Here is a 15187-nt window from a genome sequence, read left to right on the forward strand (position 1 = left end):
CCCAATTGTGGCTTTCAGATTCGGAAGTTATGTGGCGGCTAATAAGATGGACATGCGCGGGAACTATGACGTCTTGGGGTTGTGGCCTGTTGTAGTGCGTTGGCTGAGATGCTGTGCACGTAGTGATGCGGCCGCCAAATATGCCGTCATAGGTTGGCCCATCACACGTCAGACTAAATTCTCAAGCGTCTCACAGAATGTTCTTAACAGAAACCAGGTCTTTTCGGCGTCCATCAAGATCCTTCCGAGTGAACCATTTTACAGCTGTCTCCTGGTATAACAAATAGCTTACTCAAATCGAAGCGTATGCCCCATAATCTCATGACCACAGGGTTACATGGGGAATAACACAATGCTAAAGGGGATTAAGTGGAATACCAAGCGCGAACAAATGAACAAATTCGTAAAGATTACTCATGTCGTGTGCTGACGGCGGAGGAACGATACCAGTTCCTCAGCAGAGGGGCGATCTGCGGGATTAGCTGCCCAGCATGTTTGAATGAAATTCCAATGCTCGTCTGCAATATCCTGGGATGACGGACGACGGGGACGTAAGCCTTGGGCGATAGTGTAAACAACTTGTTCGTCACGCTCGATATAATGGTATGGAACCTGGCCAGTGAGAACCTTTGTTGGGCGATATTAAAATCTGGATGGGTGTGGCCATAGACAAACACCGACCTGAAGCATCAGACTACCAAACGAGTATACGTCGCCTTCGAATGTGAAGTTGTTTTTCGCACCATCTTCACCTGGTGGAGTCTGGAAGAGGTCTGGCGCAACCCACCGTACAGCCCGCCCCACGGGCGTGGAAATGTAGGGCGAAATCCTGAATTCCAGGATCAATGGCAACAAACCATAATCCGTGATGTATGGGTTTCCTTGAGTGTCAAGGAGGATATTGCCCTGTTTATTCGCTCACTACCTCGTTGGGTTATAGTCACGTGAGACCCACCCCGTTCAAATCTCCATGCAGGATCCTTTGTGAATGTACTACGCAAACTAGGATTAGTAGCTTTCGACGTCCAAAGGTGGGCGCACTCAACGGTAATGCATTCCTTCCGCAATCCGCTGGAGCTAAAGTCAACGCGTTAGAAGCTGTTCCCAGCAGAATGCAAGCATATACCAGTTGGAGCCTTCGATCTAGACTCAGATCTGGATGTGCTTTTAGGTAGCGTGTGAGATTCCCTCCATCCAGCCAGGGTGAAACCAAAGATGGGAGAGGGCCAAAGCCGCAGACGAAGCCTTGAAGAGGGTGCACAGCCTCGTGTTTCAAGGCCATCCACTCGCAAACCTTGCTGCGCAACCTCTGAAACAAGTAAACACCAAAGCAAGCAGGAAGGTACACGACGAACTTCGGCCTTTTGCGGGATTAAATGGTCGTCACTTTGCAAACGAATGACCTTGATGGCAACCTGTCAGGTTGAATGTTAAAATCCAAGATCCTTGCAGGAAAGCCAGTTGGACGAACGCAACAGGTTCCGGAGCCACCACCGCGCTTGACACACTTCCAAACATCAGAGTACGTTCCTAGCGAACTGGCGAAAGGCCCTTTTCCAGTGATCTCGCCAGTGAGGTCCACTGACAGGTTGCTGCTATAGAAAGAATAAAATCAGACTCACTAAACCATCATGGAGAATGTGTACTCGCCTGCTTTCCTTGTCCTCTTGGCCGGAGGTGGAGTCCGGCTACAAGTTCGGGAAGGGGGAAAAGCCGTTAGAGGTTGAAAATTAATGCAGGGAACATTGTCACGACCCGGCGGACTCACCCGTAAGAAGCCTGACACATACGAAGAGGCACCATGGATAAAGGTGTAGACGTAGGAAGCCATATTTACAGGGAACTTGCATGTTCCCTTGGACCTTTATATAACACCCAGGGCTAGTTCCACCGTCAGATTGCTTCCACTTACGGAACCAATTTTATCACGAACCTTGTGAAGTGGGTGATTGTGATAGAAGATCTATTTCTATTGGGCCACTCGCATAATTGAAGCCTTACTGATCCTAGGACACCCACAGCCCACTCGCAGTTGGGGATGGGTTATAAGGGAGTATGGGGATTTCAAGAGCTACCCGTCTCAAGGGAGTTCGAAATATGGAAATAATATACGGTTGTGCAGGAGAGTATCCATACTATGGTTGTCCTAGACCACCGGACCAGTATGCATTAGTGCAGTGCAAATTCGGTACCCTGTTTTTCTGTCATACGGGGCCCTGCCTACCCAAGACTATTTTTTCGCGTACGTATATGGGCATCCGCTCGCCACTTTCCACCCTCATGTTCCTTGCTAACCGAACCTTTCCAAGTACCTTCTCTCCGACATGCTCTGTACTACCAGTCACTCGGGCTCAATGGGCGAACTATCTGTCAATATCAGGAACATGCGATCTCATTCCGGCCACGACGTCTCCCAACTCCCGGCGTTTATCCAGTTTACTCTTGGGGTTCCTGCAGGTCACGCCCCACCATCTAGTCTTTGTGCTGCAGCAGGTGATGATGTGGGGTTGCGACGTCCAGAGACGGTCGTTAGCCTCTCGTAAATGCCTATTATTATTACTAACCTAAAGTTGTGCGCTACATAAAGTACTCGCCTTCGCAAACAGTGGATTGTGATTTGAGTTGATGATACGACGCAAGCGGAAACTACAGCATCCTTTTGCTGCGGTTGCCTAGTCCACCAACCCGAGCGAGTGAAGTGAATACAGACGTTTTCGTCTTCTTAGACACTGAGCATGCTCCATGGACCATCGAAGAGAGGAGAGCAGCATACTGACATTCGTCACGCTTTCGCTGCTACGGGTAGATCAGTCACTTGTACCTGCAGCTAAGTGGCTGCAAGTGGGGATCTCCGATCTCCGAGTCGGTGCAAGGAGCTTGACTCTTTAGCACTGCAAAACCTGCGATAACACCGGCCCAAGTGGGTCGTGCTTTCCATAGGCAGGTTACGAGCGCTTTGCAAAAGAGATCGAGATTGGAGATTGGCCAACGCCTCTCGAGGACACCAGGTGTAAGTTTAGGGTCTAGCGAGCGGTGGCTGATCACACCCAGCCAACCCCTGGCAGGCAGATTTTCTTGTGCGACACCATCAATCAAGCCAACCGTCCATGCCAGACTGTGCCAATTGGCCTTCCATAACATACCACAGCACCAGGATATACATACTCGCTGGCATCTAAACAGGATACCATAGACCAGCCTCCAATCGAATACATCATATCAGCCCAATCCTGTGTAACAGTCTATTCCAAATGCATCGACTCGGCGTTACCGCACGGCAGTCCCATGGTAAATTTCACAAACGTGGGTAATAAAGATCCGTTTCTGGCGACCCCATATTCAACTGTTAAGTTCAGAGATACATGCCTCTGCCGTCAGCCTCGTGTTCAGAAGTTTGGCTGGCGTAGCCGGCAGACCCACATCTGTGAAGTGAGTTATGGGGGTTTGTCAAGGACTTTAAAACTCTCGTACACATCCGGAGTTGAGTCACGCAATGAACCCACGGATACCATACCCCCAACAGAACCAGAACCCCTCGGTGCCGCGTGTAGAACGAGGCAGAGTTTCTACAGATGTCCGCGAACGAAAATGCAGAACAGACTCCCCGCACGCACCGGATCCGCCCATCCGGGTCGAATGGGGCCCAGGAGAGTGGCTCTACAAATCAGGTAGCACGACAGCACGAGAATGAAGGGTGGTCCCACCAAGCCTTCACTACGGCCAATTCTCGGCGCAGCGCACAGAGAGGGGACACAAGAACCCACAGCTGCACGGCCTCAAATCGTTCGTAACCCTAGGTATGATGAACCAGGAAACGTACCTCAACAAGTTCATGGTCCCACCGGGGTGCGCGGAGAGTGGACGACCCCGCCGTCAAACCTAGATGCTGGTGGTGAACGTGGCGAATGGAGGCATGGCTCTTCATACAACCCGGTTCCACCCACTCCGCAGAGGGAACGACCCACAGACGCCCAAGGCTTGGACGGCTGGCACCGTGACACCCTACGAAGTTTGCCACAGGTAAGGCAGTTACAGAACCTCGGTAGATAAATATGGCATTCTGTTGGTAACGATAACATGATCCCAGCGGCCAGAGAACGTACAAATGCCAGGAAACGGCGGAAATTTGCCCCACAGGCCAACCATGTTAGTTGCTAGAGTAGATCAATCGAAACCTTACTTACCTTGACGATGCGGAAGCGTGCCGTTCAGCAGGGAGCCCCCCGACCTTACCGGATTTATCCAAAAAATCGGCCAATATCCAGACAGGCTGGGTGGCTTTGCTGATGTGTGGCGATGCACAAGTTCCAGGACGGGTAACGGCCAAGGAAGGGAATTGGTCAGTAAATTCCATTTCTTCAGCGAAAACTTGATGCTTGATATCACTCCCTAGGTCGCTGTCAAATGCATTAGATTACTAGGAGGCGATCAGAGCCAGCAGGAAGTTGAGAGAGTAAAGATTTATTGTCAAAGCATAACTTGTTCCTCTGACCACCTGGACAGGTCATCAGGCGATTTCGAGGTGAGGTATACGTATGGGTGACGTTAGCTCCACATGAGCATGTCTTGCCTCTCCGTGGCACGGTGAATGGGTTTGGGCACCTACCTGCACTCGTATCTCCATGGGCGGAAAATGGTACGTTGACCGACTACGTGGGGCGCAACCACAGACAGCTGTCCTACGGTAGGAGACTCAAGATTGTGAGAGTTCAAACCATTCTCAACGAGTATACGAGCCTGACTTTGAATGTAGATTCTCCAAGTGATATCCGGATTGCAACACCGTACGTCACCAAATGACCTGCGATAGTGTTAGTTGCTGATACACATTAGTCCACTTCAGTAACATCTGTCACGGTGATCTCACTGGAGTGCGTACGCGTCTAGTGACAGTGGCGTTCTAGTACTGATTCGTCTTTAGTCCAATATATTAATCGATAGGAATGGGGACGTACTCATATCCGACTTTGGACTTTCCTCGGTGGTCGCCGAGTTCAACCAAACGAGTTATTTCAACTCCTGCAGACCAGGTGCAGTGCGATGGATAGATCCCGAATTCTTCATCGACTCGGTGGACAGAACCGATGGTTCATTCCCTACCGCGCGCATCACGAACGACATATACTCAATGGGTTGTATAATGCTGCAGGCGCGTCTTGGCCCGTAGCACAGATTCAAACATTAACGGCTAACGTTATTATAAACAGATCTTGACTGGCTTGATTCCATATCATGACAAGAACGACTGGGCGGTACAGCTCGCGAAATACAGCAGGCAAAATCCGACGATTCCGCCTACGGTGTCGCGAACTTTTGCGAACTTGATGGAGGGCTGCTGGGACGGCAATCGCCATGAACGTCCAAGGCTGGGTGAGATCAAAGGGGCTGTTCAGAGGGTATTGGATAACTTGCAGATGTAACCTTCTCTATAATTACCTGACCTGTCTTCAAAAAGGTCGTAGGACATAATATAACGCGCATCAGTCATTACGTAGGTCAGGAGTTTTAATTTTGCGGCTCCCACCGTGCTGGCTTGTTGTGCAATATCCAGCTCCATGAACAGCATCACTAGTCACTGGCGATAAAGGAAAGTTAGTCGCCGTTAGTCACATGGGAAGCCAGGCGCACCACACTGAAGTAGATAACAAATGCAGCCTCTAAGCTAGACCTCCATCTCTTCCTCCCCGTCAACGGCTGATGGAAAGCCACCCTAGGCTTTCTCTCATCCGTAACCACACCTCGGTCGCACCCGTGCGCGCAAGCTCCGTAGCTAGTTTGAACTTGTGTGTATCCAAGGATATTGAGGTCCCGTTGTAAGTTCGAGAGTTCATCCACACGACCTCCGATGGTGGTATTTTTCCCTGAAACGACCTCGATGTAATTCCGAACAACAACGCGAAGCAGAATGTGCCATCTAGCCGCGTCTCGTCCTCAGGATCGAGGATAAACTCTGTCTTGTTTCCGTCCATTCTCAGGCCCACTACCACAGCGCACACGACCCCTCTCATGGGTATTGAGCCTGCATTAACAAGCGCGAGGCTGCACGCATTGATTTTAGCCGCCACGAGCGCGCTACTCGGCTGCGATAACGCCTGGACAACGACTTGAATGAGGGTGCGTGGATGCTGGCCAAGAAGGCATGCACTCTCTATTATTCCTTTGAATGCAGAGCCTAGTAATTTTTCTGCGGTTCCGGGCACGGAGGAGAGTGGGCGCACGTGTACTTCGACTGTCGCGCGAGCCGGATGTTCGGATGCTGGTCGTGCTGCGATTGGGCCACTCACGGATGCGAGTGCTGTGCAAGTATCCCCAAAAGAAAAACGGGCTGATCCGTCTACACCTGCAAGAGAATCGAACAAGATTTTGATGGGACGGAGGGAGCCATGGGCCATTGATGATGGATGAAGTCAAATCACAACTCCCATGTTAGGGTTAGGGTTAACCTGTTCTTCAACTAGATAACAACCACAGCGGGTCATGTAGGTACCTCAATCAGACTACTACCATGGACCGACAAAAACATCTATTGCTCTCTCTTCCATCGTTATCTTATGTCTCTGAACGAAGTAGCCAATGATGATGACATCCCGCAGGGGTTCTGCACCATATTCTAGGACGAGAGCAGGCTTGCCGTGGGCATGTTGCCAACGACAGCAAGCAACTTCAGTTTCAAGATCGCCATACTGGTAAATCTGTGCAGTTTGGCTCAGAGAGGAGGCAGGAAACAAGGGATTTAGTAAGGCCATGCCTTTTGACAAAAGCTGGAGTGGACCTTCCACATGTATGACCCGTTCTCTGTATCCATAACATGTACCACGCTGAAATGCAACGACGGGTACCAAAACATCAAGTAATTGAGCCACCTTGCAATGGAGAATGAAAGCTTACGTTCCGTCTGGTAGTTTGGTTTTCTTCAACCATTTCTGCGTGCTTATGACGCTCTTCTCGCCTCGTGCTGGAAAAGACAATGTGTCTGGGCGCAATCCCTTGTGGTGTATGATTGCAAGCACTCGAGACGGGTGATGTGCATCAATAATCTTGATCTGCCCGGCTTCCATCTCTATCTGGTACAGAGGGTCACTTGGGTGTGCATACACAATAATGTTCTTCGGATCCGCAGCGTTTAAGAAATACGACGTCGGTGAACCGGGATTTACAAGAGTGATAGATGAGTCCATGACACCTGCTCTGCGGAGACGGAAGAAGAGCTTGGTGCTCGGCAATGCAAAGGCTTTACAAAGCTTGGATCCTGCAAATTTGTACGTACTTACTCTCATTCGGAGCTTGGCATGGTGAAAAAACTGTCTCATACCATGCTGAGTGGCGTTCCGCTCTTTTTCCGCGGTACGCCGCAAACACAGCAAGCTTGGTTTGTTGACCAGTCTGACACGATTTTCGCTAGCATGAAGCAAGAAACAATGATAGATACGTGTAGCAGAGCTACCGCAGGATGTAATATTAATTGAATCGTAGTTTTCGAGATGGTCCCTTGCGAGTGTGAAGTCATGTTTACGGGGGGCCCGGTCCGGCCCGGGGTTACCCGCGACAGACTTCGATGTTCGGGAGAACCGTTCGCTTAGTGTAATATAGAGCTGTGCGGTCTCTCTCTTTTACGCTCCAGTCTCACTGTGCCCGTTATGCTTTTCCTTCTCGAGCTCCATCACCACCACGACGCGTCTTGTACCACGTCGCCCCCCCTCTATGATAGCGAATTCTCATAAAGACCTGTTTGAGTACAAGTCAGGGAACTGGGTGTAAATCTCATACATATTTTTCTATACCGTACATCTCTGACCCGTAATATAACTTGTTCGGCTATAATGATGCTCTTCGCTACAAAGAGCGGAGGCTAGCCTTCGACGTTGACGGGCTATATCGACTTGCAGCGGAGTCCGCCAATCAAGGTCCTGCTAATGTCATCAACTTGTCGAAGCTCGCTGAGGGCGGGTTTAACCGTACCTTCCTCGTCGCCCTGCGCGATATCTTCCAAATAGTCGTCCGTATTCCGTACCCCATTACCGCACCTAAATTCTACGCTGTCGCCAGCGACGTTGCCACTCTAGAGTTCCTGCGTTCCTATGAGTTACCAGTTCCCAATATATATGGCTACTCGCCCGACTCAGACAACACCACTGAAACCGAGTACATCTTCATGGAGTTCGTTCGAGGTTCCAAACTCAGCGACATCTGGCCTAGCCTAGACTACCAGGAGGTCATCTCCGTCGTCCGCCAGCTCACTCAACTCCAGTCGGTTATGATGTCGTTGTCTTTCCCCGCTGACGGGAGCTTGTACTTTACCAAAGACCTGGAGAAGATTGCCATGGGGCCGAGCATACCGCTGGAGGACGGGCGTTTCTGCGTTGGTCCAGATACAATACTACCTCTCTTGTACGGGAGAAGGTCAAAGTTCGACGTGAATCGGGGACCCTGTTTGCCGTTTTCTGCCTTTCCATTATTACGCCCTTGAACAAATCGATAACTATAGACTTTAGTGCCGAAGCAGCTTTCGTAGCAGGAGCCCGCAAGGAACTTGCTTACCTGAAGCAATTCGGTCAACCGCTCTTGTCGTTCCAGCGCGAAGGGGGGCTGGTTATCAGTACCAGGAGCAGTCGCCGTCGGCCCACATTGAGAACTTGAATCTTTATCTCCTCATCGCGTCGTTACTCGTCCCTAGGGACCCCGCTCTCAGTCGTTTCTGTATCCGCCATCCAGACCTCCAGCAGGGCAATATTGTCGTGTCGAGGTCGCCCGGCTCTGACTGTCAAGTCGTCGGCCTACTCGACTGGCAACATGCCTCCATCCTGCCCACGTTTCTCCTTGCCGGCGTCCCCCAGCGCCTCCATAACTATCACGAGCACGGAGGAATGCAAAAAGCTCCACTATGCTACCTTTACTGACCTCATATACGCGCTCCACAGCCGTCTCTTCCAACACGCTGGTAGCTCCTGGGAGGGCGAGAGCTTGGGCTCATACAGGCAACGGAGAGGTGGAGCGCGCTTACGGGAGGAGTCCTGCCGTGTCCAGTCGAGTTCGACGCTGAGGACGTACGCGAGACGAGGAAGCTGAATGAAGTACAGGCAACAGCAGACAGGTTTTTTGAGATGTGGCAGAACATGGTCGGCCTCGGGGAGAAGGGTTGTGTGTTGACTGAGGACTACGAGGATGCCGTGGCGTTCTTCGAAAAGAAAAAGGAGGCATTGGCAGGTACCAAGTCGGCGGAGGAACGGGCGGAGATCATGGGTCACTGGCCCTGGGACGACATGGATGAAGAGAAGGATTTGTAACGAGTCGAGCTAGATATTCCGCGATAGTGTGTCAGTGTCTATTGGCCCGGTCGTCGACGCCTCCCCCGCTATCACCTCCCACCACGACAATGACAGGGAAATCGCCTTTTTATTACTTATTGCTAAACTCATCAACGACTCGAAAGTGGAGGGCGAGTGGATTCTGTGTGCCAACCTGACTTGCAAGATGAAAGCCCAAGACTTTACACCAGGCTTTACGAAGTACGGCTTCACGTTGATCTACAACTTTGGCATCATCTAATCTGGAGTTTTCGCATTGCGGACATAGCAAAGGTCACTCTGGTGGGCAAATCTACTATGTATAAATGACCTTGGGTTCTGGGTTCGATACAAGTTCCAAATCAATGTCATGGGCTAGGCCGTCCCGCCATACATGGCATGGATCATGATGTGATCCTCGTTCAATCACCCTCGCAACCAGGTTGGCTGACCGAGAGGAATGTTAACCATCGCCCTCGAACATCATCAACAAGAAACTGCTAATAAATTCTTTGGCCTACGAACTCGTTCTCCCCCTCTCACTTCAACGGATACGAAGACAGGTGATCATATATCATGCACGTCATGCACATCCTGGCCTGGCAAACCTGAGCGATCCAATTCTACGTACCTGTTCCTGATGAGCAAGAGCGTTGATGCGGGATGAAACGTTGAATGTTGATGCGCCGATTCATGACCCGACACCGCTGTCACGTTCGAGTTTACAGTAACAAGGTCAATGAGAAAGCCGAACGCAATGAAGTGAATGGCAGGTACATTTCCATCCGCGCTGGTAGTACCTATGTACTACATCAATACGGACGTCACGCGTCATGTTTTGCATTTCATTTACCGTTAGCTGACCTGGGCTTCGTTCGGTTAGAGAGAGCCCAATTATTTTTGCACCCTCAGGGAAAGACGTGATAGGTATGTTTTATTGATTCTTAGATTGCCCGCATACCCTCATCGACCCCGTAGGAAAGTAACTTCCGGTCCCGTCTCCCATACTCCACGAGAATAGTCGCCATGGGCTATGTACTGTCTGGATGGCACAAGAGAGGCACGGAAGTGGAAGTCGACAGTCCGAAACAAACTGCGCAGTGGCAGTCGTAACGCCAATGCCATTTATCACGCCGAATTATTGGAGGGGCCGACAAATTATGCGAAAGAGTGAGCACTTTTCATGTCCTAGGCAAGTCGTAACCAGCTTTTACTTAATAGCTTGTTTCCATCGTTCTTGCAATATCAAGGATGTAATTCCGCGGTTTTCATCCAATCTCATTGTTTCGCCCAGAATTTGATTCGAAAGCTCTTAGCACACAACTTTCGTGATGATTTCTCGCCGAAACCTCGTTGATTCTTCGTGCGACGGCAAGCAGTATATGGTCTCGCCAAAGGGACCTGAAGAGCAGATCTTCGGTACTGTGCACACCTTTTGGCTTAACGGTTAAACGCTAGACCTCCGACGTAACTCGCATTTTTGTTTTCACCTCAGCGCGCCCGTTGACTACTGAGATTCAGACGTACATGCATTTCGAGTTAGTGCCAACTAGGTACATCGGTACAGTTAGGGGGGTGGATGCGACGAGTTCAAGGGCGTCTGTTCTATGGACGACCAAAGGCAACACGTATTTGATCAGAGAAGTCGATATCTTCTACACGACTGTTTTCAGAACTGCCGGCCACAGGGAAAATGTGCTGATTCTTACCTTGATTAACTTCAAGCCTATTCCCAGCCCTCTTCCCTCGGCCTGAGTTGACCTTTCGCATTGCAACACTCTCCCGAATACAGGCAAGCTTGAAGCCGATTTCCAAGCCCATTTGGACCGCTTCTTCCATAGTTATTGGTTTACGTCTTTTGACCAACTCGTTAAGGGCAGGCAAGAACCATTCCTCAATTTTATACTTTTTGGAAAGGACAACCCGATCCACTGCACTAGCTTCTTTCGTCAGTGCGTCTATGGCAGCTTGGCGAGGCTCCTGAAAACTCCATGCAGTCGACAAGCTAAGGACGGATTTCCACTGATCTGTGCTAAGCGATAAGTCTGGCAACAAAGTATGTGCTTCTGGAAGAAAAGATGTTTCGTTGCCTTAGTTATGTAGTATCACGACTGTCGATGGATCTTTTGGTAGTACTGACCTATGGAAGAGTACTTTCAAGAGCTGTTCGAAATCGCTCTTCTCCACGCCTTCAAGTTGGATGGATTTTTCATCGCTCAACCCTTCCACCTCACCACCGTCACCGTGCAGCGAGGAAAACTTGTCACAAAAGAATTTGGACTCTCGCTGGAACGGCTCCCTCGGAACTCTAAACAGACAATTTTCCACCTGACCACGTTTAGTGTGAATGATATCAAGAGCAGATAAGACCGCACGACACTTACTGAAAACGTGACCGTGTTCACCCAGAAGTCGAGGTGTCTGGATGTGTCGGTGTTGCTGGCCATAGTCTGACTTGTACTAATCATCTGCCGCTCATGAGATATCGATGAAGGCATTCTACACGTGTCAGCCATGCGAACCTCAGGATTTCAAAATGCTTCGATCGAGGGAGGTTGCATGGACCGTCTATGACGAGAAAGGGTCCATTGTACAAAGCATTTCGTGACAAGCAATAGGGCAAGCCTTGAGACGATCGCGTTGACGTCGTTTGAGAGCCTGTAGAAGCCTGTAAAAATTCAGTTAAGACTCCATTCCGAAGTTATCTGACCACCCTCGATGTCTTATGGAGAAGAGACCGGGTGAGCAACGTCTCTTACAGACTGTGAAGGTCAAGCGAAGGTACACACCGCACGCAAAGGCTCGATGATCTTGCCACTAAGCTGAGCTGCAAATTCACTGGCGACGAACAATTCAAGTAAAGGCCATCGCGCAGTGAATTTGCAGTCAACCAAGTTCTACGAGGTTCCTCGCTATTCTGTCGTTGAAGTCGTTGTCTATGGAGCTCTCCAGATCTGACACATTCACCAAACCGAAACACACGTCGCTAGCGGGTTACCGTTCGGGAAACCTCGCCGTTGGTAGGACAGCTGTCCTTAATGACCTAGGCGAAATTCCGCAGGTATCACTGGAGTATTTCAAGTCTGCCATCCTGCCACCCCTTCGTGGACAGATTGACATCGCTAAAATCAAGACTTCGTTGGAGGGTGCTGGGGCTTGGTCCCGACTTTCGGGGTGGACTGCGATTAAGAAGGAGCCGAAAATTTCTGGTGTATCTGAGGAGGAGGCATTTGAACCTCTTTCGAAGGTTTTTGACGCAGTCGTACGCGAGGCTGGTAAAGTCGCCAACGTCCCAGCAACCCTAAGATTTTCATCGCGATCCTCGTATTCGCCACTCCGACCACTCCAATGCCACTCGCCCAGGTGCGTGCCTACTACTACTCGAGGAGAAGAGTGTTGGCTCGCAGGGGGCTAAGAGAACAACGCCGAGAACTCTGGTCCAGATTCATGGTACGATATTGCCGTGTCATTTGAGTTCAAAAAGGGCAACGGGGCCGCCGAACGTGATGACGTAGGTGACAGTTACACTCTTGTTCCTACACCGCTGATCTAGTATGATAGAATGACAAGAAGGTTATATCGAGTCTGCACCATATTATGCGTAGCGACCCATGCCGGCGTGCCACGTTTGGTGTTACCATCGAGAACACGGAAATGAGATTTTAGTTCACTTGCCGGGCGGTCACGCTCGTGAGTAAGTCGTTTGATTTCCTCACTGTTAGTGGTCACGTCGTCGACTCCATTGTCGTTCATGGCTGACCCTTTCAACAAGAGCCAGAACACCTCATCCACCTCTTCTGTGCCCTTGTGTTCGCAGACAACCACGAGCTCGGATGGGACCCAACAATCCAGAGAGTGTGCGTCGAGGGTAAAAGTCAGTACGTCATTACTGTGCGGGCCGATGATGGGCGAACCTTGGAATACCAGATCACGAGGGTGGTTTCCGATCTCAGTGGCTATGACATAAGGAGTCGTGGGACTTGGGTCTTCGAAGTGCGTCTCAAGTCTCCGGATGGAAATTTGGACACAGCACCCCTCGTATTGAAAGATTCATGGAGAGATTGTGACCGGGAGCGAGAGGATGAAATCCTTGAACAAATATTTGATGACTTACGGAAGCTCAAGGGCATCGAGGCAGAGGAAGAGGCTAGAAAATATTTTCTCACTGTAGTTGATGCAGGGGACGTGGCAGTGAATGGATGATCGATGGCACCGCCAGCCTTCTACGCGCATCCGATCTGCCCGCTGACTGCACTTCGTATGCACTACAAGGACTCGCGCCAAGTTTTCCTTGCGTCCCCGGTCCCACCAAGCATTCGAAAGTCTATCACAGGATCCATTTCCACCTGGTGCTTAGGAAGTTTGCACACCTATATACGAACTTCAGCACCTCGATACTGTGTTTAAGACGCTACAAGACGTTCATAAAGGTTTGCTAAGTTGTATTGTGAACTTTCGCTGGAGGCTTATATATAATTATCAGCCTTGCAGTTTCTGCACAGCGCTGGGTGGGTGCACCGTGACGTCAGTGCCGGAAACGCTTTACGGGCGGGTGAGGTGGGCAAGTTAGCTGACCTGGAGTTCGCAAAATGTATGGACTCCAACACCACCCACGAAGTCCGTACGGTGAGCAGATTTCACCTCTCCCACCTGTGCCCTCTCAGAGGCGCGTTTAAGGGAACACTGGATTTTATGGCCTGCGAGGTTGAAGCTCAAACATATCTGTTTAAACCGTCCACAGGTTTGCCCGTTGATGCAGACTTTAAGCTCCTCACAAATGTCGAGTCCACCACACAACTCCAAGTCCCATTCAGGTTCAATCCTCTCCATGACTTGGAATCTCTTTGGTGGATTTTAACGTGGATATTATATCACCACGTCGACAAAATCGATAGCCAGCCGTCATCAGGTCAGATAGCGTGCTTTCGGCAGCTTTTCCCCGGACGGCTCAATTCCCGTTTCCCTAAATTTTCCTCTTCAATAAGCTGGGGTGTGCTTTCGGCCTCTTTTCGCCCTGCTGCTCTTGTCGTTGATGACATGCGCGAGCAACTTAGGTTGGCTTTCACTGCAAGCGAAACCACCATGCCGCCGGACTATACCGATGCACTTGGAAATCTCCAATTCATCTTTACCAAGCGCTTTGAAACCGCTGTTGAGCTCTCTTAAAATGTCAATCTTTATAACCCGAGCTTTAAGCGGCCACGTGACGAAGATGCATTACCTGAAACCCAGGACAAAAAGCAGCCCAAGGTTTGAAGCTTTTCAAATGCTGATATCATGTCTTACTAGCTGGAGTGATGTGGAACAGCGGCATTCGGACGTTGACACCTTCCGAGCACATGTCACTACTTGGACTATCAATAAGTGCTGTGTACTGTACTATGTCGTATATGTGGCCTGCTCTCCCTTGGTACACTCTTGTTGGTAGTTGCTCTTTCGGGCATTATGTTGCATGGAATCATGGGCTTGATGCTCTGCGGTATGGAGCATCACTGAAAAAAAGTCATCTCTGGGTTGTACGCATATATTTCATGAGTGTAATTTGAACGGATGAGTAGAGGCCCGTGCAACTCACTCCAACTCCTCGATCTTGCCTGAGATGGCGGGAGAAGAAAGTCCAGTCTCCTCGCTTCCCGTCGCAGTACGGGAACGCATTTTCTAACTGGCAACTTATGTTCCCTGTACAGCAGTCCCAGAAGTGTATGAAAAGCTGCATTGCGTCGGAAGGCATTATGTACCTTATGGCAGTAAAATGCCTTGGGGACACTGCTACGCATTTACAAAATCTTGTCCCAAGCTCAGCCGTTTGGCCCTCTCCCTTGATCGCTTGGTCATTGATGACCCCATTCCTGGTCTTTCCCCCCTGTCTCATTTCTTGGAATGGCACGTGTAATAGCTGTTGC

The 15187-nt window shown here is 50.1% G+C and overlaps 7 protein-coding genes across 7 annotated transcripts; 3 read left to right on the forward strand and 4 right to left on the reverse strand.

The window, feature by feature from the left end:
• Nucleotides 1-189: 189 nt before the first annotated feature.
• Nucleotides 190-1309, reverse strand: F5J12DRAFT_824486 (kinase-like protein). Its single transcript, XM_051745445.1, has 5 exons — nt 1127-1309; nt 1047-1077; nt 956-993; nt 682-906; nt 190-627 (listed from the first exon to the last, which is right to left on the reverse strand). The coding sequence occupies exons 1-5, from the start codon at nt 1280-1282 to the stop codon at nt 415-417; spliced, it is 663 nt and encodes a 220-aa protein (XP_051601200.1). The 5' UTR covers nt 1283-1309; the 3' UTR covers nt 190-414.
• Nucleotides 1310-3687: 2378 nt separating this feature from the next.
• On the forward strand, nt 3688-5385 carry F5J12DRAFT_912478 (kinase-like domain-containing protein; the record flags this gene model as incomplete). The annotated part of the gene is made up of 9 exons (XM_051749068.1): nt 3688-4020; nt 4088-4146; nt 4201-4339; nt 4394-4453; nt 4504-4701; nt 4754-4784; nt 4834-4871; nt 4922-5149; nt 5208-5385. Coding segments are annotated over 9 exons (1263 nt in total), but the record flags the coding sequence as incomplete, so codon positions are not given.
• F5J12DRAFT_741063 (ribosomal protein S5 domain 2-type protein) lies at nt 5386-6445 on the reverse strand. Its single transcript, XM_051742024.1, has 2 exons — nt 5629-6445; nt 5386-5575 (listed from the first exon to the last, which is right to left on the reverse strand). Exon 1 carries the CDS (start codon nt 6390-6392, stop codon nt 5688-5690), a length of 705 nt encoding a protein of 234 aa, XP_051601202.1. The 5' UTR covers nt 6393-6445; the 3' UTR covers nt 5386-5575; nt 5629-5687.
• A 40-nt stretch (nt 6446-6485) lies between these two features.
• Nucleotides 6486-7478, reverse strand: F5J12DRAFT_824527 (uncharacterized protein). The gene is made up of 4 exons (XM_051745446.1): nt 7313-7478; nt 6889-7249; nt 6749-6818; nt 6486-6692 (listed from the first exon to the last, which is right to left on the reverse strand). The coding sequence occupies exons 2-4, from the start codon at nt 7176-7178 to the stop codon at nt 6501-6503; spliced, it is 552 nt and encodes a 183-aa protein (XP_051601203.1). The 5' UTR covers nt 7179-7249; nt 7313-7478; the 3' UTR covers nt 6486-6500.
• Nucleotides 7479-7913: 435 nt separating this feature from the next.
• Nucleotides 7914-9284, forward strand: F5J12DRAFT_905099 (uncharacterized protein; the record flags this gene model as incomplete). The annotated part of the gene is made up of 7 exons (XM_051748619.1): nt 7914-7947; nt 7995-8429; nt 8486-8551; nt 8575-8666; nt 8721-8825; nt 8863-8938; nt 8959-9284. The coding sequence occupies 7 exons, from the start codon at nt 7914-7916 to the stop codon at nt 9282-9284; spliced, it is 1134 nt and encodes a 377-aa protein (XP_051601204.1).
• Nucleotides 9285-10539: 1255 nt separating this feature from the next.
• Nucleotides 10540-11953, reverse strand: F5J12DRAFT_824546 (uncharacterized protein). Its single transcript, XM_051745447.1, has 6 exons — nt 11807-11953; nt 11669-11752; nt 11425-11612; nt 11394-11395; nt 10994-11350; nt 10540-10939 (listed from the first exon to the last, which is right to left on the reverse strand). Exons 2-6 carry the CDS (start codon nt 11750-11752, stop codon nt 10890-10892), a joined length of 681 nt encoding a protein of 226 aa, XP_051601205.1. The 5' UTR covers nt 11807-11953; the 3' UTR covers nt 10540-10889.
• F5J12DRAFT_912482 (uncharacterized protein) lies at nt 11807-14450 on the forward strand (the record flags this gene model as incomplete). The annotated part of the gene is made up of 5 exons (XM_051749069.1): nt 11807-12559; nt 13057-13475; nt 13642-13714; nt 13768-13910; nt 13962-14450. Exons 1-5 carry the CDS (start codon nt 12223-12225, stop codon nt 14448-14450), a joined length of 1461 nt encoding a protein of 486 aa, XP_051601206.1. The 5' UTR covers nt 11807-12222.
• Between the last annotated feature and the right edge of the window lie 737 nt (nt 14451-15187).

The sequence above is a fragment of the Pisolithus orientalis genome (assembly GCF_024613125.1).
Source record: "Pisolithus orientalis strain OTSU chromosome Unknown F5J12scaffold_10, whole genome shotgun sequence".
In the NCBI taxonomy this organism is placed as follows: Eukaryota; Fungi; Basidiomycota; class Agaricomycetes; order Boletales; family Pisolithaceae; genus Pisolithus; species Pisolithus orientalis.

Coding starts and splice junctions, on each gene's coding strand:
- F5J12DRAFT_824486 (XM_051745445.1), bottom strand. CDS start 1,282: ATGGCCTTGAAACACGAGGCTGTGCACCCTCTTCAAGGCTTCGTCTGC. Junction 1,078..1,126: donor TAGATCGAAGGCTCCAACTG/GTATATGCTTGC, acceptor CGTTGACTTTAG/CTCCAGCGGATTGCGGAAGG. Junction 628..681: donor TTGGTAGTCTGATGCTTCAG/GTCGGTGTTTGT, acceptor CGCCCAACAAAG/GTTCTCACTGGCCAGGTTCC.
- F5J12DRAFT_741063 (XM_051742024.1), bottom strand. CDS start 6,392: ATGGCCCATGGCTCCCTCCGTCCCATCAAAATCTTGTTCGATTCTCTT.
- F5J12DRAFT_824527 (XM_051745446.1), bottom strand. CDS start 7,178: ATGGACTCATCTATCACTCTTGTAAATCCCGGTTCACCGACGTCGTAT. Junction 6,819..6,888: donor ACCAAACTACCAGACGGAAC/GTAAGCTTTCAT, acceptor GTTGCATTTCAG/CGTGGTACATGTTATGGATA. Junction 6,693..6,748: donor ACTCCAGCTTTTGTCAAAAG/GCATGGCCTTAC, acceptor CAAACTGCACAG/ATTTACCAGTATGGCGATCT.
- F5J12DRAFT_824546 (XM_051745447.1), bottom strand. CDS start 11,752: ATGATTAGTACAAGTCAGACTATGGCCAGCAACACCGACACATCCAGA. Junction 11,613..11,668: donor TGAACACGGTCACGTTTTCA/GTAAGTGTCGTG, acceptor AAACGTGGTCAG/GTGGAAAATTGTCTGTTTAG. Junction 10,940..10,993: donor TAGGCTTGAAGTTAATCAAG/GTAAGAATCAGC, acceptor ACAGTCGTGTAG/AAGATATCGACTTCTCTGAT.